The sequence below is a fragment of the Pocillopora verrucosa genome, chromosome 3 (assembly GCF_036669915.1).
Source record: "Pocillopora verrucosa isolate sample1 chromosome 3, ASM3666991v2, whole genome shotgun sequence".
Taxonomy (NCBI): domain Eukaryota; kingdom Metazoa; phylum Cnidaria; class Anthozoa; order Scleractinia; family Pocilloporidae; genus Pocillopora; species Pocillopora verrucosa.
The window spans coordinates 29,936,574-29,958,736 of NC_089314.1; the positions used below are offsets into that span (position 1 = coordinate 29,936,574).

The following is a 22,163-nucleotide window of genomic DNA, read 5'->3' on the forward strand; positions in this document are numbered from 1 at the left end:
TGATCCAAATGAAATCTCCACGATCGGGAGAAATCTGAAGAAGCAAAATTAAGAGAGATTGGCCTTGGAATTAGGCGTTTGATTGAGTAAGGGGCTGAAAAGAAAAGTTACTTTCAGGCAAGTAGGCGATTTCAGTTAGAAACGAGAACATCTTAAAAACAAAAAAACAAAAAACAGAAAACTGATCCAAAAAATCTTTCTCATTATATATCTTCCTTGCGGCTTGCGAGTGGCAAAAACCCATAGCTTGTGCCTTTTACATGAGTCTATCGCTTAGATAATCTTATCTGTACTTTTTATTTCTACTCTCGGTCAGAGGGTTCGTGGTCACCTTTTAGCGATGAGATAAAAGAAAAATGATCAAACTAAGAAGAAGATTTAAACTTTACTTCACGCAACCTTTTTTGGTATTGCACAGAGAACACTAACAATATTTTCAAACGAGAAATATTTTATGTTGTGTCTCCCGGTAAATATACATATACTAAATATGCACTTGGCAGCCGGAACTTTCCTGAGTTAGCTTTCATCGATCAGAATTATAGTTCAGTCAATGATACTAACAATATGGTATAAATTACAGAAGTTATCTGTTATTTCGAGAAGAAATTCCTTATATTTATATATCTGTTTGCTTGCGAAGAGATATGATTTAATTCATTTGCGAAATTCTAACATACGTCGTTAACGAGTTGTCATAATTCCTTTTCCCATATGCTTAAATGAAGTTTTTTTGGGGTCAAAAGCAACAATAGCTATGGCTAAAAAAATTTTAAGTTTACTTTTCATAGAACTTTAATCCCCTGTTGAATTTTTCAATTCATTGCTGAAATTTGAATTTGGCACGTTCAAGAAGGTTGTCGGTTTTTGCGGTCAATAATTAACTGCAATAATATTGGTTTCATTTGAAATATTCTTGGATCCATAAAAAGGCATCATTGGTTGCAATGTCTAGTTTTTCTTTACCCTTAAAACCACAGAATTTTGGCGCGAGATCTTTAAGGGCAAAAAAGTCAATTTAGGCGACAGTTAAAATTAATCAGCTGTAATATAAAATTCAAATGAATGGTATAACACAAGCTTATTTGAATACTTTGACGCTTACGAAGAAAATAGAATTTCTTCTTTCCCTTTTTGAAAGGGCCATTCCTTAAAGTTCGTGTTTTTGATACTCTGCGATCAGAGCTAAAACTGAAAAATGACAACCTATAATTGCCCCAACCAGCCCAAAGAAGGCGACTGCTGAATCGACAACAAAATCGTACCATTGCATTCTAGAAAAACAGATTTTCATGTGGAAAATCGCCGGAAAAATAAATGCTAGACACATTCCTGTAAAGCTACCGACTAAAGCTAGATATAAACCAAAGTGAGGAACTAACACTCCTACGAATAAAGTAAAGGAAACTATACACAAGCGCGCTGCAAGCGCCTGTGCGTAGGAAATTGTGTCTTTTGCCTGGCTGGGACTGTCTACTTTACACCAGGGAAACTCAATGTTTTCCAGAGTGTCGAATGCTGTGTACACTGGTATTGTGAACGATGTAACGGCCAGTAGAAGGACGAGTAGGTTAACGCACATATGAAGTCCACCGATGGGGAGATTGTTGGTTATGACTTGGTCTGTGTCTTGAGTGAACGTGAGATATCCGATGAGGCCAAAGCTGACCTTCACTAAGGTTATGGCCATGTAGGTGACGTTCATTATAACGCTAAATTTTTGGGGCTCTTTCATGCTACCTTCAATTGCTGGCATGTAAGGCTGCGATGAATAACTCACAACAACGATCCCGACAGCTGCACCGAAGCTCTTCAGCTTGAAATCGGGTAGCGATGCAAAATTCCAGCGCTCGTGATGAAGGACGCCGTACATTGTGACCGTGAGGTAAATGATTCCTCCGATCATGACCGTCAGGAAACTTACCCACGATACTTCTTTGAGAGATTTGAGAAAGATGTTTGGAAGCAGAAGCATGGCTCCTAACGCTGTCCAATGGCTTTGATAAAGCGGCACGAAGGGAAACGTGGAGGCCAAAATGGAACCGCACAGAATCAACAGCACCGTGCAGTACGAGAGCTGTTCAAACATTTGCGCCGCGTTGACCAGGTGTCGCCCGATTTTCGGCGAAAACGCTTCTCCGATTTCGACATAGCTGTTTCGAACTCGGAATGGGATCTGCTCTGGTGAATATTCGTACAGACACTGCACCAGAATCTTATTGGTAAAGTTGGAAATAAAGGCTATGGCAAGTATGCTGAAAAGAGCCATATAACCTCCACTTTTGACAACATATGGCATGGCCAATATGGCAACTCCTTGGTTTGAATTAAAAATGTTCCAGAAAGTTTGCAAGTTGGTCGTCTTGTTGTGGTCATCCTCTTCCATGGAAGAAATGGCATGATTATTTTCTTTATCTTCTTCTGCAGCTTCTTGATCGCTTTCGTCGTCTGAGACATTTCGGAGAAATTTGTAAGCTCCATAGATATGTTCTTGAATTATTGACTTCATTTCTGTCTTACCTAAAGTGCTTTGGTTTTTGTATCTGAGTCACTCTCTGTTTTGATATCACTCAGCTTTTAGCAGCATGGCGGAAAGGAATTTTTTTTCAATTCGTGGTTTTTTTGTCTCCTACCACTTTTTAAACCCACGCGCCCTCCTCAGCGGGAATTGATATCAAAATCTGGAAAATATGCTATGAAGTTCTTTTCAATTTTAACAATAATTCTCTGATACACCGCCGCTCGCTGACACAAAATTTCGCCAGTTTTCAATTGGTCTCAAAGATGTCCCGTAAATAAAATATGCTTTCCTTGAATCAGAGCAAATCTGATTGGATTTTAAGCTTCTTAATTCACTGAAGCTAACACTCGTTATTAAAGCGTTAAAATTCTTCCAAGCTGTTCTGATGCATAAATTATGTTGATGTCACAGGTGCAAAAAATATCCAAATTCTGGGATTGTTTAAAGCCAATTTTTAACCTCGAATGATAACAGCCTGAAAAAATTATTTATTAAAATTTTTTTTCCGGAGTATTATTATTCATGAGGCAAATCAAAGGTAATCTCTCCTATAAATTTCGACGGGTAAAAGAGCTTCTTCGTAAGGAATCATTCGAAACACTTTTGAGATTTCTGCGGCAAAAATTGTGATGTAATGTTTAAGAGTTTAAGATGACAAGTGTAAAATTTGCGTAATGCTTCCAGACATATAACCTAAATAACAGCTGCGAAGTGCCGTATTTCACACAACTTTTTTTCCATTAAACACCTTTGGATTAATCTTTCTTTTCGATATTAAAAATAAAGTAAACTTCTCAAAATAAACAAGTTTTAAAGCAATGAAAATCCTGTTTTCAAATTAGAATTTGTTTATATTTAAGATGATTCTTCATGAATTGTACAAATTTACGGTAAAACCTTTTTGTCCAATCAGCGACAATCTTTTGTCGGTCAACCGAATGAAGACGTAATTCCTTTTTTCTTTTTTTTTTTTGACCTTGGGTCTTAAGATCTCCTGAAATAGACATCATTTCACAACGGCCCGTCGGGAAAAAAAAATACCACAAAGAATCAGAGGAACGCAAATTAAAAACAATAGGCCGCTAGAAGCGTCAGAAAATGCGAGTAACGGCTAAGTAACTTAGGATTGGTTGCAATTCCTTGGTTAACAAGGTAATGCATTTTTACATCAATCACAAAGCGAAGGAAAGAACAGTAATGTTGTACCACTTTTACAGTCGGTTAAAAATTGAATTGAAATTAGGAAGTGATGCTCGAGGCAAAGGCAAGTTTTAAGTCAATGACACGCAATCGATTGCGGCAACGATAAAAAAGTTTTTTCTCAACGCTTTGTACGCTTATGGGATACCATCATTTCGCTTGAACGGCGTATTTATTAACGCTTTCACTCCAAGCAATGACCAAAAATTGATTTCTCCTTACGATGAAATAAATTTTTAAGTCGAAAGGCGATGAGGAAAGAGAAAAAAAGGGAAAAAGTCACTTAAGGGAATATATTTTTTTTTATTTAAAACCGAATTCTCATCGTTAGAATTAAAAAGAGCCTGGGGTGTGTAATGGCGATAAACATTACGAACTAGGGAGTGGATAGTATAAAACTCATAAATTTTGAGATTACTAGTCAACGCCAACGTCTTGGAACGTTCTCGGTATCTCTTCACAGTGACTTCTTTTCAGATTCACTCCTGTTATTTAAGTTTAGCGCTAAACATAGTTCTGTGATGTCAATATCACAACCATGACTGCTTGAATGTGCCTGCTTGATGAAGTCTGATACAGATGAAGATATTTAAAGATAACACCAATGAATATTGAGATTATGTGGTTCGTCTAGTTCAGGAAAATACAAGACCAGTTAAAATTAAGCTGTTCTATTGGTGTCATTATTCTCTCTGTCTTAAGTCTGTTATCATATGACCCGTAGAGACCCGTATGGACTCGCCTGCATAATCTCATCGAAAGCAATCGTGTAACTTAATAGGTGTAGAGCTGGACGGGCTGACGTGAGCCGATCCGGAAAAACCCGTCCGTCCCTGCACTTACAATACTTTGTTGAAAAACCTTAAAGGAGAAATGGAAATATTAAAAGAGGTCGCCGTTTTTCGATAAATTAGTTATAAGTCTTTTTTCTGACTCGAAAACACACGGGAAAAGAATAGTTTTTATTGTAGTTTTTATTTTCGTGGTTGTCTCTCTTGCGTCCGTCTTCCGCGTCCTATTCAGGTTGACACAAAGTTTTAAAAATTTTCAACTCATAGTGGTCATATGACAAGTACGTATTATGTTACATCCATTTTAGAGAACCAGGGTAATTTCTAAGCTTCAGTATTACTTCAAGGAATCGACAAAGTAAGGAACGTGGATGAGCAAGGATTTCCTGCCCTAAACGATTGACAGCCCCTGGACAGTCATCTCAATAACTTTTACACTCACTTACTGTTGTAAATAACCCCTGGCAATGATCTCATCAACTGAAAGGCGAGCGATAACAATCGCATTAGCTTTGGAAACCGGAAAAGCTTTCATCTAACGGGTGGGTTAATCACTAAAAGCAAAGATACACCTCTCAGTGTTTTTGTGCGACAAGCAAAGTGCTGAGTAGAAATCCTCTTACTGTTTAATTGATAGAGTGTACAAATATTAGAGAAGGGTATTTCGCCACGTGTCCATCTAGAGCTTGTTTTAAAACCCACAGACGCTTCATACTAAGTCGATTCATGCTCAGCTAAGACCACTGATACCCTGTCAGAGGGTCTCAACGAGGTGATAGCTTTTACGACTTACGATTAAAATTTTGGCCACTTTACGGCTAACAGTTAATATAATCCCATTGTTGTCGCCAGAACTTTCTTTTATCTTTTTTTCACAACAATCGGTTAAAATTTGTCAGTTTTTACGCCTACGGGCTAAGTTGTTAGGCCGTTTGTACATAATACCGGAGACATTTACTCGTAGTTTACCCGTTTGACTCTTTATTAACTTCACTTAGTTTGAAATCCCCACCATTTTAATCAATTTACCGGATGTACTCACAAGACATTGCTGTCTAACCTTTGTCCTTTATTTGCTAATCTATTGCACTACACGTCAATGATATAGAGCCGAGATATGCACAAGCCACTCACGTTCATCAGCATTTTAGTCCTATAGTATGTCTACTGTACTTTACTTTGAGTTCGATCGATACATATCAAAACTAACAGCTTTATTATTTATTGCACTTGATGCGGGGTGGGAGTGGGGGTGGTGAAAGGGTGAATACTTCCCTATCTGCCCACCCTGGACAGATAATACTGTGATTTTGACCAATTTCCTTTCACGCCGAGGTGGGGGGAGGGGGGGGGGAAGAAGGGGTAGGAGTGAATATTTCCCTATATGCCTTCCTCCTTAGACAGGTGTAGTTTTGATTTAATTTTGAATTAACTGCTCTTGACGCGGAAGGGGGGGGGGGGGTTAGGGAGGAAAACTTCACTTTCTGCCCACCCTGACCAAGTAAATAGGACTTATTTTGAAATAATATTGCCCGAATCTGTACGTCACTTCCTAGCAAAACATCGCCTTCGCCGTTCTCCTGAATTCTGGTATTCTGATCGCGTATAATAAGGGGTTTACTAAAGAATTAGCTCCGACTAAAAAGATGATGAAGCAGGTTAAGTGCGACGGATATGTGCTAAATATCTTAGTTGTGTACCAAAGGAAAGATTGCACTATAAATGGTAACCACATCATCAGCGAGACTACAGTCACAATGAACAGAGTCATCGTCAGCCTACCTTCCATGCCAGCTGCAGTATGATGACGAGGCTGAGAACCACATTTGACTTTGATGAAGATGAGCGAATAGGAGAAAACTATAATCACGATACATATTGAGATCAATGAAGTTGCTACATTATGAGACTTTTCAAACGGATAAATACGAGGAATTACCAAGGATGTAATGGAAAACAGCGCAGATATCAAATAACTGGAGACTATTGCTATTAGGTAAGATCTTCTTTTAAGGAAGCGATGCCTGAATGGTCGAGCAGTGGCGTGCAGCCTCTCCACAGAAATAAGTGCAATATTGACGAGCGAGGAAATTGAATAAAGCAAGCGGAGCACCCTCAAAAAATAATCTTCCAATAAACCCAGTGAATTCTCCCAAAGTTTACAGTATGCTCCAAGTTCATAAACTGTGAAGGTTCCTACCAATCCAACCAGCATATCAACTACTGCCAGATATACGAGCAAATAAGTACTGCGCCTACGCAGGCTGCAGTTCTTCGTGAAAACAATGATGGTTATGATATTGAGCGTTACTATGGCAACGCATCCTATGATGTGAACCGTTGTCCAGGCGATGCACTCATGTGATGAAAGCATTTTCCACCTTTACTTGCTTACTCTCTTCTAGTTGATTTGTGATGTGAACTTGCCGGTTTCTTTGTTCGTTATGTTCTTCTTCTTTTTGCGCCTGATATAAACATCAACTATGTTATTTAAATTTCTCTCGGAGATAAGTCCAAGGAATGAACTGGTCATTTGTTAGGGTAAATTTCGGACGTTTTCAATGCAAATTATTGTTTATCGATTGAAACTCTTCAAATGTTCATTTGTCTATCTAGTGCGGACTAATTGAGCTTCAGCGCACCCGACAAATTACCTATCTAGACTTGGATTGGTAGTTTTCTATTATCAGAATGGTTTTTCTTCGTGAGATCACCGAGTGCAATCTTGTGAGGCCGTGAAGATGAGTAAGGATGGAGAAGACATGTCATGATGACAAATTTCAAATAATTGGAATTTTTTTTTAAGGCAAATGACCTCTCTTAACTCCCAAGAGGTGTACTTTCTTACCAACCTTTTTTCTTTCTTTTCCTTTCCTTTCCTTTTAATCCCGAGAAGAAGAGAAACCTCCAGTAGGTAATCAAGACTTTTTAATGTCGTCCGCCTTCCACAACTGAGGTGCACTTTGTGTTGTGTTTTTTTCGACCCTTATCCCAAATAAATATGTTCTGGAACAACTGAAGAACAGTTTCGAAACCTGTAAGTGCTTTTACGTAAAGAAAACGCATAATTTCCAAAGTGAACCTGATCATGGTGATAAAGGTTTGTCCCGCGAACCTAAAAATACCAAACTAAATCACAATGATGATGCGGGGTGAAAGATATTTCCAAGTCTGTTTTGACTTGTACTGACTAGCTTTTCTTCCAACCATGATTTTATACAATCATAGTCAGAGGAAGCCCGTGTAAGCAGCTAGGTTATTAATTCTTGTCGGTCCCGTGTTTGCACTATAGGTGAGCCCCCAAACTTAATCAAATAAAACGGCGACTCAATTTTACTCTCAAAACGGGTTTTGATAACGTAAAAGCTTCTTTGGTTTGCTAATTCTATTTCCATAGACAGAGGAAGTGGAACAAGTCAAAACACGCCTTTCATCAGATTCTATCGACATGGACTATCAATTTTTTTTTTTACACCTTTCCATTATGAAGTCGATTACCTTTATCTGTGAGGTATAATATTTGAGTACTAGTGAACTTAAGACAACAGATAAATTGGGAAAAATGCTCTTCACAAATGAGAAAAAGGAAATTTTACTCTTTCCATGCTTGCGTTGCTTCCTATCCTTCAACTGATAGATACAATAGAGAAATAGAAACACTGTACTCGTCATCTCCATAACAATAGCAATCTTTCCACATCATTACTCAAACAGGTTAAGTCCGTGAGAGGGACATTAGTGATCATTCTATTTAACGTTTGTTTTCGGTCCCCATGATTTGTCTGTTTGAGTTCCCCTGACACCTTGAACATTTTATCATTTGGATCTCGCCACCCATTTCCATTCCATTGCAAGTGTTATGAGACACGCACAACAACAAACAACGCTACTTTGTAATGATAGTGTATGGTACAACAAGTTTTGAGTTCAATAATAATAGATATTGCATAGAAGGTTCGAAACCACCACCATGACAGATCCGACTGAAAGGCATCGAATAAATGTAGTTGGGTATTTGATATCGTGAAATATTGAACATGACGTTATAAATTCACCTGAGTGGGAAGTAAATTGATAAGAAAATTGGAAACCTTTAAAATTATAAAAAGTTATCCAGCGTGAATCTGTCATCAATATCTTGTACACAGAATATTACATCACTCTGATGATTTCAGCTTATTTAGTAAGGACGAGTGAACATGGACTGTTCCATTGACCGAAAACACGCTTATACCTCAAAGATTTCATGGATATGTGATGAGTTTTGATTGGGAAGTGACTTTGCCAATTGAAAAGGAATATTTCGAAGGTCTCAAATGTCGTTGATATTTTTAGACCGCGTAAGTTTTGAAACTACACATCTTCATGTGTACACCTGTTAGAGGGTCCAGGTCATTTGATATGCACTATCAACAATTTAGCACAAAGAAAAAAGAAATTGCTCTCACTAAATGTGGTTGTAGTTAATAATTATTCGTCAGTAATACTCGGTGAATTCCATATATCTGCATTTTAAAGTTTCTTTGAAGTGAACGGGACACTTTGAACTAAACTAATTCGATGACTACCGCAAACCGCAATACCAAGTACAATGACTATACAAGAAAAGCGAAAATAGAACGAATAGGCTTATCTAACCGGAAAAGAATTTGACTAAGGAAGCGGTAAACCTCACACATGGGATACAGGATACTGCGATAATGGTTTCACATTCAACCCGTCAACTTTTAGGAGTGACTAACATGCTACTTCTCCTTACAATACCAAGACATTCTTCAGGAAAAAATGGTAGTGAAAGCGTACAAGCTTTAGTATCAGGGAGAAGATTTAATCTTAAAACAAAACAAACTTCTTAAATGTAAAAATGGTAGTGAAAGCATACAAGCTTTAGTATCAGGGAGAAGATTTAATCTTAAAACAAACAAACTTCTTAAATGTAAAAATGGTAGTGAAAGCGTACAAGCTTTAGTATCAGGGAGAAGATTTAATCTTAAAACAACAAACTTCTTAATGTAAAAATGGTTACAAGCTTTAGTATCAGGGAGAAGATTTAATCTTAAAACAACAAACTGTAAAAATGGTAGTGAAAGCGTACAAGCTTTAGTATCAGGGAGAAGATTTAATCTTAAAACAACAAAACAAACTTCTTAAATGTAAATGGGTAGACGACTCTAATTTAATAAAAAAAAATTTTCTCAGCGTTACCAGTTGCCCATGTTTCGAAATGACTTCATAAGTCAGAACTTTCCCGGTAAATATCTTTAAAAGGATTTGAAAAGACTCCCAAGAAGTTCTAATTTCTTCTTATCGCCAGCATGAGACAAAGAAATCAAACCATGAAGAATCAAACGTAAGACCTTAGGTAATTTAGTTCATATTTCAGCGCCACGCTAAACACCAAAACATAAGCCAGTTGGGCAAAATCCCAAGACACGTCATCGCAAAGGACCACGTGCCCAACATCCGGGCTTCTTTTATTGATGACGTCACGGTTTGGCAGACAGTTGTAAGAGTGGATTGAAGTATGATGTTGATGTTAGCTTCGGTTTGTGAGACAATTACGTTATAGGCCAGCGAAAGGAGAAATAGAATCATCGGCGGCGATACCAAAACTAGTAGCACTGCTTGGAGAAGACGGCGACTCCTGTCAACAAAATGCGAACAAGAATTTTAATCATCATCTTAAAATGAACGTATAAAGTTTTTGCAAATCAATGACAAGTCATTATTGAAGTTTACTGATTACATCAGCTTTGAAGAGTTTCTTTGAAAAATGAGAGGAGTTCCAGCTGAAGATTTAATTTTCTATTTCAATTAGTCTTTGATCTTCTTACACTGATGGGTAATTTTTGGATGAAGAAGTAAACCTTGAGAGACTTTGAACATCAGTGATAATAGCATTAGCCTAGAGAATGTTACTGCAAAATAATATTGATTTGAGACAACAAACAATACAAAGTAAGAACGACTTTGAAACATTGCACTGACGGTACTAGGAAAATTTCAGGTAGCCACCTCGACAAAGTGGAGGTGTTGTGAAGGGGTAAGCGATGATCAAGAATAACGTTCAGCAGGAGTAGTGTCACACGTGGTCGCCTCATGCTAGAGAAACCCAGGTGGATTCTGGTCAGTAGTAGTGTACGATGTTTTTGATATGCGCAACAATGAGGCAAAAAAAAATTTGGACATTTACAATTTCCGCAATTAACCAATAAATGAATGAACTACTAACCTCCTCCCCCAAGGGGCCACCAACAGGTATACAGGCACTTGGAACATGCTAACCAAAAAGGCCAGAGAGAAATTTATGGCCGCCATTGCTCCCATGAGAACAGAGAAGAGTATCAAAGCTCCACATTTGAGCATATAATGGCTTCGAAGGGTCACATGATGAGAGCTTACGTCACTCGAATACCTTCAATGGAGCATAATAATGAAATTAGTGGCTTGTATCATGGATCTGCCTTACACCATCAATTTTCGTTTGACAAGCCTATTTTTGGCTGTGTTTACTTGGGAAATTTGTAGCTTTATCTTTGTCCCTTTTAATAGGAGTTTTAACAGGTATCCTCCCAAAGAAAAATTTGACGACAAAATTTTCTTGACAAGTACACTTGCCATGAAACATTTGACGGGTTTATGTAAATTGTTTCGGTTTTTTCTTTTGAGGCGACCTTGACAAGCAATTTCACTCATACAACTTAATTTGGCAAGGAAAGAGTTCCAGTGTAAACACGGGTAAAGCGAAGAAAAGGACGGTCGTTTCACAAAAAAGCAATTGAAATTATTCATCAAATGAAAGAAACCTAAAAATTTGTTTAAACAAAAAAACAAAAAACAGTACAATTATTTCACTGGCGTTGAAAAGCCTGCAGGCAGATGCAAGGGAGCATAAGTTGAGAAGTTCTAATACAAAATATATGCACATTCATCAAACTTAATCAAATGTGATAACTTAATTTCTGTTTTCTTTAGTTTATCGCCATTCGAAGTTCACCTGCGCATTGAATCATATTTAATAAAGTGCACTCTGTCTAAAATTAAAAAGAAATACGAAATGACTCTTGCGAGTCCTGAACTAGAGAATCAAAACGGGAATACAAAGTAAACCATAAAAACACGCTTTGTAACTCCTTTTGCAGCAACAGTTCAAGGATATAAATTCAGATCATTAGTGTTTACAATGGTGCTTCACATTTACAAAAGTATTTACTTAAAATTTGCTGACACAATAACTTGACGCATGAGTTAGTTAAAAATATTTCCTCCATTTCAGAAACAGAGGGCATAAATTCTTAACTATCTTGTTCGACCAATTCATCTACAGACAAGTTCTCCTTAATCAAGTAAATACAGAGGGATTTTTTTAGAACCTTTTTTTACGCGAATGGAATGAACACCACTGCTGTTTACCCTACACCTGTTTGAGTAATGATATGGAAAGATTGCTATTGTTATGAAGATGACGAGTACAGTGTTTCTATTTCTCTATTGGATCTATCAGTTGAAGGCGCATCATCAATGTCAATGTCTATCAATGCAAGCGAGAAAATAGTTAAATTTCCCTTTTCTCATTTGTGAAGAGCATTTTTTCCAATTTATCTGTTGTGTTAAGTTCACCAGTACTCGAATATTATACCTCACAGATAAAGGTAATCGACTTCTTAATGGAAAGGTGTAAAAAAAATAAATAATTAATGGTCCATGTCGATAGAATCTGATAAAAGGCATTCGTTGACTTTTTCCACTTCCTCTGTATGGAAGTAGAATTAGCAAACCAAAGAAGCTTTTACAATATCAAAATCCGTTTTGAGAGTAAAATTGAGTCGCCGTTTTATTTGATTAAGTTTGGGGACTCACATATAGTGCAAACACGGGACCGACAAGAATCAATAACTTAGCTACTTACACAGACTTTTCCTGTTTGACGAAAGGAAAATATTTGTGTCAACAAATACGTGTCAAAATATCTCGAATGGTTCTTGTGAAGCAGTAAGTTTCTTAATAAGTAATTCTCGCATTCAATTAAGCCCTACCAGGCTACACGAAGGAGGAAGTACGACTGCATAGCTGCGAGCTTTTGACCATGCAACGTCTAGGAATCGTCTCCCTCTTGTCCATTTTAAGCGTGATAGATCCCATACATCAAACGGACACCAAGTTTTATCAGAATCGAATTTTCAAGCCAGCAGATGTTACATTAGGGGGTCTTTTTGATGTCCACTTCAATGGACCCAACGATGACTGCGGCGAGTTGTTTACTATGGGCCTTGGCCATGTCGAGACCATGTTGTTCGCCATTGAACGCGTCAACAACGACTCTACCATCTTACCAAACGTCACTATCGGTTATGACATTCGAGATTACTGCGAAAACGCAGCAATAGCCATGAGAATGGCGAACGACTTGGTTCAAAACACTGATGCAGTCTGTCGGGCAGATAAGAACCGCACGTTGGATGACAATTCTTCACCTACGCAGCCAGTGGTTGCTCTGATAGGCCCGCACGACTCGGCAGGCGCTGTTCTGGTAGGAAGTCTTCTCCAAGTGCACGAAATCGCTGCAATCAGCCCTACAGCCACAAGCCACGAACTCAGCTCCAAAATGTACCAGGATTTTTTTCGCACAATCCCTTGCGATATGTGGCAGGCGAGAGTCATGGCCGACATTATCGAGCATTTCAAATGGACCTACATCGCCGCTGTCGCTATCGATGACTCGTACGGACGTCAGGGTGTTTGGGCGGTGGAAAAAGAGATATACCGACGAAGAACCTTTTGCATCGCTTTTTCCGAGTTTATTCCAAGACTAGACTACCAGGAAAAGCTCGTTCAAATTGTTATTAAGCTCAAACAACAGCAGAACATTGGAGTCGTACTTGTGTGGTTATCAGGCGGGTATGCAAGAGCTTTTCTCCACGAGACACACAAACAAGGCGTTCGCGACCGTACTTGGCTATTTAGCGACGCTATGACCGCCGAGGAAAGCGTGCATCTTGACCCGCGCTTTGCAGGACTCGATGGGTCACTTGGAGTTCAGCCTCAAGACTTCCGACACTTACCCTTTGATGAACATTTGAAGCACTTAACACGAAACGCAACATTGAAGAGAAATTCGGCATGGTGGGATGAGTTTTGGACACAGATCTGTAACCAAACACTGTCTGATTGTAAAGACAACATTTCTTCACATCATTTGATTAGGCAATTTCGCAGCTCATTTGTTCCGTACCTTTTAGATGCCGTGTACGCAGTAGCTCATGCTCTCGACAACATCTACAAATGCGTTGAACCGAACGGTCTTCTGCCTGAAGGAAAATGTCCTGGTGTTATACCCGTGAATGTTAGAAAAAGCCTCCCAAACTACCTTAAGAACGTAAGTTTTCACGGAGCCACTGGCAAAGTGCAATTCAACCATTTTGGAGATCGATTAGTGGCCTCCTACGATATCATCAATTTTCAGCGAAACAAACAGCGAGAGAAAAAGTACGAAAAAGTTTTGGTTGGGTCTTGGATGAAAGACAGGAATCCACAACTAACACTAAATTCAAATGTAGTATGGAACACACTTTTAAATCAAAGTGCTCCGCGGTCAATCTGCGCTAAAGACTGTTCTCCAGGAACCAGGCAGTCGCCAACCACGCCTTGCTGCTGGAAGTGTATCAGGTGCCCGCTGGGCAGCATAAGCACGCGTCACAACTCTCGTAATTGCACCGAATGCTCACAAACACAGAAATCGAACGAAGAACGAACGCGCTGTGTTGATTTACCAATACTACGCATGCAAATGAACAGTGTGAGTGGTGTACTTGTAGCAGTTTTCTCTGCTGTCGGACTCGTCCTGACATTCATCACCTGGGGCACCTTGGCGAAGTATTTCAACACACCCGTAGCTAAGGCGGCCGACAGAGAAATGAGTTTGATCCTCTTGGTAGGGATCACTTCTCTGTTTGTCATACCTCTGTTGAATCTCTCCGAATCGGCCGACACAATCTGCTGCTTCAGTCACTGTGGACGTATGACGATTTGGATCATGTGCGTTGCCGTGCTTCTTGTAAAGACGATGCGTATTGTCAGCGTGTTTCAAGGTCACAGCGTCGTGCGGAATGCCAAGCCCTTTACCGCCAAAGCCAGTACACAGAGAGCTCTCCTGGCGACTCTTACTGCTGTTCAGATAGGTTTAACGGTAGTTTGGCTCATTACTGGCCCGCCTTACAAGAAAATCACCATCACTCATCTGCAGCACATTTCGATTGTATGCAAGGCATATTCTACCCTTATTGGAAAAAACATCTTGCTCGCAAACATCGCGTACGGAGTTTTTCTGTGGCTGTTTTGTGCGTATTACGCTTTCAGGGTGAGAAATATCCCCGAAAACTTCAATGAAGCGAGGCGCATCGGCTTCTCCATGTATATTTTATTTCTCTCCGTAATATCATATTATCCGGTAGCGTTCGCGATCGAAGGATGGTACATAACTGTGCTTGAATGCGCCACAAACATCACCAGTGCCTTAGGCTTCTTACTCTGTATTTTTGCACCGAGAATTTATATAATCCTGTTTAAGCCGAGACAAAATACAGTGTTTGTTTCTAGAGCACAAGTTGCTAACTATACGTTTACAACGGCGAAATACAGCGGTGCACTTGGTAACGGTTAAAACAAACAAACATTGTAAAGACATAATGGCGTCAGGCTGGTTTGAATATGTCTATGCCCTCACTCCACTAAAAACATCGCTCTATTCAACATCTCTCTCAGACTTACTTGGAAACTATTTCAATCTTTTGGCTTTCGAGATTCTCCAAACACGAGATTGATAAACTTACTTCTGAACAGTACTGTCAGGCTATATACACAACCCACTCGGTTTTTGTAAAATCTTGGTGTTTTCTGGGCCGTACGGGATTTGAACCCATGACCTCTGCGATTTCAGGTCCTATTTTCAACTACTAGTTCAGTAGTGTTCTTAGCTGCGAGGATCTCTTAAATTCGTCTCTTCACCGCAGTGCAAATATATATTAATTTCACAAATCTAAAATCATTATTCATCACTTGGATGGTTTATTTGGACCCAACATATTGACACCTCTCAGTTGGCTTGTTAGCTCATTTGGTAGAGCGCTGCATCGGTATCGCAAAGGTCATGGGTTCAAATCCCGAACGAGCCTGAATTCTTTCAGGTCCTATTTTCAACTACTAGTTCAGTAGTGTTCTTAACTGCGAGGATCTCTTAAAGTCGTAATTGGTTTTTGTTTTGCATCCGATTGGGGGAGAGGCGCAAGTAGCAGAGCAAAGTAGGGCAAAACAATGCAATCTTAGCTTACTTTCGACCAATTGAAAATAGCTCAAAATGTGAGTTCATTCTTGCTACTTTTCGTTTCTGCAAGCGTCATTTATCCATCTACTCTTTATTTCATTCAGTAATCTCCCCTAGTAATGTGAAAAACGTCTCTTACCTTGTGATAAAAGGAAGAAGTACTACCACAAGGAAGGAGACAGCCATTCCAACATATGTACATAGCAAAGGATCTAGTCCTGTCGCTTGTCCCAGTTTATAACTAAGCTCTGGAGAATAAAACACTACAACACCAGCCACGTGTGTTGCCATGGCAATAGGCACGACGCTTCCGATGTCAGGAGGATACTTCAAAAATGCTACCTGCAAAATTAAGACATTCTGAGCATCTTACATACCATCATGATAGGCTTCAGCGGTTTTTTTCATCACAGACGACAGTTTCAGGAGCTGCGTCATGGCTGGTGCATCTTGAAAAGTTTCGCTTAAAATTTTTAATTCCCATCATTTGTAATGTAAGTCAATCTTCTTCATCCATTATCAGCCTGGTTTCTTTATAGCTTACTCTTTTCTCTAGGCTGTTTATCGAACCTAACCAACTAATATTTTAAAAGGCAATTCACTTGAAAGGCAATTCTCTGCGGAGCTAAAAATGACTCTAAATACCGCGACCAACAGTAGTTCCTTCATCATTATAAAAGGCGCATGTTACATGTGACCGTGAGAAGGTTCGCCTCTCGTATTTCTCTTTCCTTTTTTCAACAATTTTGATTTCATTTTAAATTAAATTCAACAGGGTTGAAAATCAAATTGAAAGCTCAACAAACCTCAGTTTCTAAATTAGGGATTTCCTTTCCAGTATCACCACTTTTTTCTTCACGACTTTCCACCTCAGCTGTTTTAAATTTAGCTTCTTCCTTCGATGCTTCGTCTTGTGAGGTGTCAACTTTTGAGCCATTTTCTGGAGCAGACCCGGCTAATACCCACATCACGATAGCCATGATCAGAGGACCTAACAGAAGGCAGCCAAAGGGAGGCATGTACAGGCCAATTGATACATAGCGATTAGACTCAGGTAGAAGGTAGAAGAAGAATGATTGGTGAAATTGCTCCAGGAGGTTGTTCAAGCTACGGAATATACCCTCAATGACTCTGTCGAAGCAAGGAGCAAATATTTAAGAGTCGATAGAAAAGATTCCAGTATGACTGTGTTGAAAGGGAAACTTAACTTAATCCGGGGAAACCTACGATGAACTAACTGTTAAATCATGTCTACAGTAAAACAAAATGATGCCAGTGATGCCTTATGACTAGCACGCTGAACACTGGGTTGAAAGGTGAGGCTTTCTTTATTGAGGATAGTACGAAATGTCACAAAATAATCTAAATTTGGCCCTCGTGAAAGACAAGCGAACAGTTAACCCTTTTAGAGAGATAATGCAGCAGCATGCCATTCAGTGCCATTCAGAGCCATTCAGTACCATTCAGTGCCATTCAGTGCCATTCAGTGCCATTCAGAGCCTTATTAACTATTTTAGCTTTCATCTTAGCTATTCTCTCCTGTAAACGGGCGAGTCCTTGCAAAGTCACTGTGCTATGTTCTTGGGTAAGACACTTAAGTGTTCCAGTCTCTCTCTCTCTCTCCACCCAGGAGTATAAAATGGGTACCAGTGATCTGTCATGGAAGCCTGATGAAATTCGGGGATTAATGTGTCATGCAATGGAAACCAGGCTAAATTCTAGCTGGATGGGCAAACCAGCTTGAGAGCAGACTTCAAAACAATATTATTAGCTCAAATTGGTTCTTTAAGAATCAATGAAGTTTTATTAACCCCTTAACTCCCAAGATCTGATTGTTAATTCTCCCCTCTAGCTACTACACATTTCCATGTAAATCAGTTATGAGAATTTGGGGTTAGATCAAGATAACAACTTCTACCTGAAAAGTTTGATTATTCTCATTACCTGTTCGCTGGATAATCTATGGATAATTCAGGGAGAACTTACATGTTAATCACTTTTGGAATTTAAAGGGTTAAATGGAATCCTATTAACACCTGCCCACCTTCCAGTCTCCTGAAATCCACGCCCATACTGAAAGGTTTCTCCGCCACCCCTCATTGTAACAGCTTCAATACGATATCTGTGAAACAAGCCATGATTGCCAGAAGCCCTTCCAGAGGCCTGGTAAAACATCATTATCACCATGGTAACAAGGGATTGCACAGAATCTGCCCAAGGTCCCAGGTGTTCATGATATCCCTGTCAACATCAAATGACACAAACACTGTAAGGCAACTAAATGACAAAATGCGTCCAAACATGCTGGAGAAAACTCCTTAGAGGGGTGTAACGTGGTGCTAATGAGAAACTGTAGATCAGAGAATTCTTAGCCTACAATGCACAATCTTTTTGCCAAATTTTAAGGGCCTGAGCTTTTTTTCAATCACTCTAGGTAGTGAGTAAAAATAAATTTCTTACTACAAAGTACCTAGATACATTTCTGTACAGAAAAGTGATCAGGAAGAAAAATATCAACAAGGGCAAGTTGACCAATTAATCACCAAATTCTCAAAGCTATGATTGGTAGAAATTCATGACAGATAATGCAGAGAATTCATTTGTAGAACTTGAGAGTGAAAGGCTTAATGAGGACTTGAATAAAAATAACCACTATGTACTCAATTATTTCATTTGTAGTGATGATTTTCCCAGTGGGGCAGCCCTGGAAAAGATTTTGTCAGTGAAAAAGTATAAAATGTGAAAAATCTGAGCAGAAGTCATCACTGATAAGTCAAAGTCATAAAGATTGACTCTTAAGATGACTTTTGCTCAAGATGGACCATGTAACAGGTAACCACGTTCAACTTGTGATCCAACAGCCCATTATAATTAAATACCCAACTGGTTTGCCTCTGTCACTGTACTAGAAAAGTTTTCTAATCATGTTTCTATCGATTTTGAATATCTGTTTAATTATCAGAGACACAATAGCTATCTTTTAGGTTAAAATGAATTCCAGGAAAATGATTTTTTAACAAAAAAAGTCATATACTAATACACTCTTTGTTCCCACTAAATAAAAAATCCAATTCACCTCTGTGTGTAGAGAAACTGGAACATGCTCTTTGCGACACATCCTGAACACGGTATTTACTAGATCAAGATTAGGAAGCTGTCCATTAATTCCTTCAATGGCAATCTTAAAGAAGTTCACTTTCTCATGCAGAAATTCCAAGTTCAGTGCAGCTTGTATGGAACCAGAATGTCCCTCAAGAGGAGCAGAAGAAATATCTGCAAATGGAAAAACAAGTTGTTTCAAGTACAATAAGAAAGGTGGTAAGTTTTGAGCTCAGTGAAGAAATAGAGAAAGATGTTATTTCATCTTATCATGAGCTTGGAACAAAAAAAATTTTGAGTCCCCATGAGGAACTGAACTTCAGACCTTCTGATTTCTGGGCTCCGATACACAGAGCCACAGAGAAACACATTTATGAAACGCATCCTGCATACTGCTAGGATCAGCAATGTCAATGGCATCAAGTTTGGTAAACAAAATAATAAAGAAGGTAAGTTCTGAGCTCTTTACTTGGTATTTACTCAAGGGGAGTTATTTCAACCTGTTAAATCAAAGTGTTTGAGTTGATTATATCAACAAAGAAAGTGCAGGAAACTAATACTTACAAGAATTTGTAACACCATGGTATGCATCAAGCCAAGCTTGCATACCAAGTTGATCTCTATCAGTCACAAGAAAAATGATATCCTTTGACCAGTAACTTTTCCCTGTGAAAAAAGATATTTCTTTTTAATTTATCAAAATCAAATACTGAAAAAGTAAAAAGAAAACAAGAAAAGAAAAGAAAATTGTACAGAATCCCCCCCCCCCCCTCAACTAACCAGTTACATTGTACATTACAATTAGGCAGAGCGGGGTGACTAGAAACATGTACAGTACACAATTTGAAGATCACAGTGGACTTCCCTTTTTCTCAACAGAAACCATGCATGAGGAGTATAAACGGGTGGGCATGAAGAAGAAGTATACACTTCTCATCCTGCATAACATTATATTTTACTTCATAATGTTTGTAAAGCTCTCACACAAAGTCTTCTTTGATCAAGAATGAATGTTTCAATATCCTAAGCTTTCTGGAGACACACCAGAGAAAGTGTCCATCCAGAGGAAAATCACAGCACTGTTCGTAACACTGTAATACCACTCCATGTGCGGGACATTAAAGCAGCTCAAGATTTTCTGGAGAAAAGCAATAGTCCCTTAAAAACACTGACTCCACAGAGGGCAGAGTCATTACCATCAGAGATAGAAAAATTTTCTTAAATCCTTCAGCACTATATGCTGGTGTTTTTTAAATGTCATTTAATAGAAGTCATTCCCATTTAATTTAAGTCTTAGGAAGCAAAGTTGCATTAATTTGAAGCTTCTTAAAAGACATTTTTCAAACTTTGAATACCACTTTATACTCACTTCTACAATGGTCAGCAAATGACAACATTAGTGCTAAGGCTCCTTTATTGTTCCCTTGATTGTACGGGACACTGATAACAAGTGCTTCAGTGCCTGCAATCCTGGGAGCTCTAAGAATCCCATAAATATTTACGCCATTTATCACACGTGGCTCAGAAATGCCAGGAAATGGTGTGTAAACTGTGAAGTTCTGTTGGTAAGTGTAAAGACCAATGTTTTCCATTGTGTTTGTGATCATCTGTGATGCAGCATTGCTAAAGAAAAATGGACATTATGTTGACTGAAAATAATGCACATGGTAATTGAAGGAAATTATGGTCCAGTAAGTCCAGATCCAAAAACAAGGGGGAGAGGGGTGGTTATTGTCAGTAATAGTTTTTACACACATCAACAGGAAAATTATAGAGGTTTGCCTAAACATTTTTTCTATAAATGTACTTTATCAGGAAAACAATTTCAAATAAAATTGTCGGAGACCAGAGAAAAAGTTATATTATTTTACATGTAAGACAAACAAGCATGGGTATGAAGCATGTCTCAGATAAGATGTTTTTACAGAAAGACAGCTAAATTAAAAATAATGGCCACATATAAATGTTCTATTTTTCTTTCCCAAACTACTAATGAAAAAGCCGTTTCTTTTACTCATGATTATTAAGAAATTAAACTTAATGGGTGTATAACAAAGCCCTTGGTGCCTGTGGATGAGAACTTAAATTTAATTCTGAGTTTCACAAAGGAACCATTACATGTAGGTGACAATTTCCCAGGATTCTGTGTGAAGTATTCAATCAGTCTGTAAGTCTTTTTTCTAGACCCTTAAATTATAAAAGCAGAGTAGAACTGTAATGATTGGTACCTAATATCTCCCTCTGGAAGAGTTGATAACTTCCCAAATAACTCTGAAGCAAGTCTGTGATTCTTGAATTCTGCTTCAACCAAACCAGGCAACAATGCATTCTCAGAGAAATAAACACGACCATTGAATGTGCGATCAGATAAAGCACACAGCCAGATGATACCAATAATGTAACTGAGAACACTGGAAAAAGGAAGAGAACCATAAAATTGATAAATGAATCAATAGATCATTGCCAATCAGTGTGGGCGAGAGTTTGCTGTGGTTGACATTTTACTTTGTGCTGTTGTCTACTTTCATTACCATGCATCAGCAAAATCCAAAGAAAGGAAAAGTCAAAATGAAAATTGGACGACATAGATACAATTAGTCTCTTAAACGTGAATCTCCTTATAATTTTGGCATGGTGGTACATCGTACATCTATGCACAAAAACTTCGAAAATTTGTCAAATAAAACATAAGAACATCAATTGAAAGCGTATTAGAAGTATAATCCCTAATAATACTAAGAGAAAAATCTTGCAAAAATTTAAAGCCTCGTTACCACAGCTTTGAGCAATGAGTTACTAAAACATCCACAATTTTCTTCCGTCCTCGAACATCTGACAAGAGACCCATTTCTCTCGCACTGACTACACACAAAAGAGCTGGATATGAGGTGTATTTTAAGGCTGAAGTTGAAACAGATAAAGACACTTTTAAGTTAGCAAGCTTTAAAATTCGTCAAGTAATAACTCACATACTGCAATGAACTTTGATTACCACCACAACACGCGCCACAGAATGCAAAGCTTCGAGGGAAAAGACTGAACGCAATTTTAATTATGTTTTAATGGGCTTAAACAATAGTTCCTTTCCAACAAATGCGCTTACCTATGGAAATGCTCCTCAAAAGTCAAATATTTTCCGCCATCTTGAATAGTTTCTTTTCCAGGCTCTCAAGCACGCACACGGTAAGTATCGATGGCGCGGCTACAGGCTCGAAATAGCAGTCATGCGCAG

General features: G+C 38.6%; 4 protein-coding genes across 4 annotated transcripts; 1 reads left to right on the plus strand and 3 right to left on the minus strand.

Annotated features, from left to right (window-relative positions):
* Positions 1 to 421: 421 nt before the first annotated feature.
* Positions 422 to 2,654, minus strand: LOC131798978 (vesicular inhibitory amino acid transporter-like). The gene has a single exon (XM_059116640.2). It carries the CDS (start codon positions 2,507 to 2,509, stop codon positions 1,151 to 1,153), a length of 1,359 nt encoding a protein of 452 aa, XP_058972623.2. The 5' UTR covers positions 2,510 to 2,654; the 3' UTR covers positions 422 to 1,150.
* A 3,410-nt stretch (positions 2,655 to 6,064) lies between these two features.
* Positions 6,065 to 6,886, minus strand: LOC131798959 (neuromedin-U receptor 1-like). The gene has a single exon (XM_059116620.2). It carries the CDS (start codon positions 6,884 to 6,886, stop codon positions 6,065 to 6,067), a length of 822 nt encoding a protein of 273 aa, XP_058972603.2.
* Positions 6,887 to 9,722: 2,836 nt separating this feature from the next.
* LOC131798980 (glycosylphosphatidylinositol anchor attachment 1 protein-like) lies at positions 9,723 to 22,090 on the minus strand. Its single transcript, XM_059116642.2, has 11 exons — positions 22,035 to 22,090; positions 21,706 to 21,832; positions 21,160 to 21,342; positions 20,301 to 20,554; positions 19,496 to 19,597; positions 18,909 to 19,105; positions 17,877 to 18,073; positions 16,639 to 16,963; positions 15,972 to 16,174; positions 10,745 to 10,927; positions 9,723 to 10,156 (listed from the first exon to the last, which is right to left on the minus strand). Exons 2-11 carry the CDS (start codon positions 21,777 to 21,779, stop codon positions 9,892 to 9,894), a joined length of 1,983 nt encoding a protein of 660 aa, XP_058972625.2. The 5' UTR covers positions 21,780 to 21,832; positions 22,035 to 22,090; the 3' UTR covers positions 9,723 to 9,891.
* On the plus strand, positions 12,573 to 15,241 carry LOC131798979 (extracellular calcium-sensing receptor-like). Its single transcript, XM_059116641.2, has one exon. It carries the CDS (start codon positions 12,599 to 12,601, stop codon positions 15,170 to 15,172), a length of 2,574 nt encoding a protein of 857 aa, XP_058972624.2. The 5' UTR covers positions 12,573 to 12,598; the 3' UTR covers positions 15,173 to 15,241.
* Positions 22,091 to 22,163: the final 73 nt, after the last annotated feature.

Excerpts from the sequence above, each read along its gene's own strand:
- LOC131798978 (XM_059116640.2), bottom strand. The coding sequence starts at position 2,509 with ATGAAGTCAATAATTCAAGAACATATCTATGGAGCTTACAAATTTCTC.
- LOC131798959 (XM_059116620.2), bottom strand. The coding sequence starts at position 6,886 with ATGCTTTCATCACATGAGTGCATCGCCTGGACAACGGTTCACATCATA.
- LOC131798979 (XM_059116641.2), top strand. The coding sequence starts at position 12,599 with ATGCAACGTCTAGGAATCGTCTCCCTCTTGTCCATTTTAAGCGTGATA.
- LOC131798980 (XM_059116642.2), bottom strand. The coding sequence starts at position 21,779 with ATGGGTCTCTTGTCAGATGTTCGAGGACGGAAGAAAATTGTGGATGTT. Across the intron at positions 21,343-21,705 it reads ACTCATTGCTCAAAGCTGTG|TGTTCTCAGTTACATTATTG; the intron begins GTAACGAGGCTT and ends TCCTTTTTCCAG. Across the intron at positions 10,157-10,744 it reads GTGGCCCCTTGGGGGAGGAG|GAGTCGCCGTCTTCTCCAAG; the intron begins GTTAGTAGTTCA and ends TTTTGTTGACAG.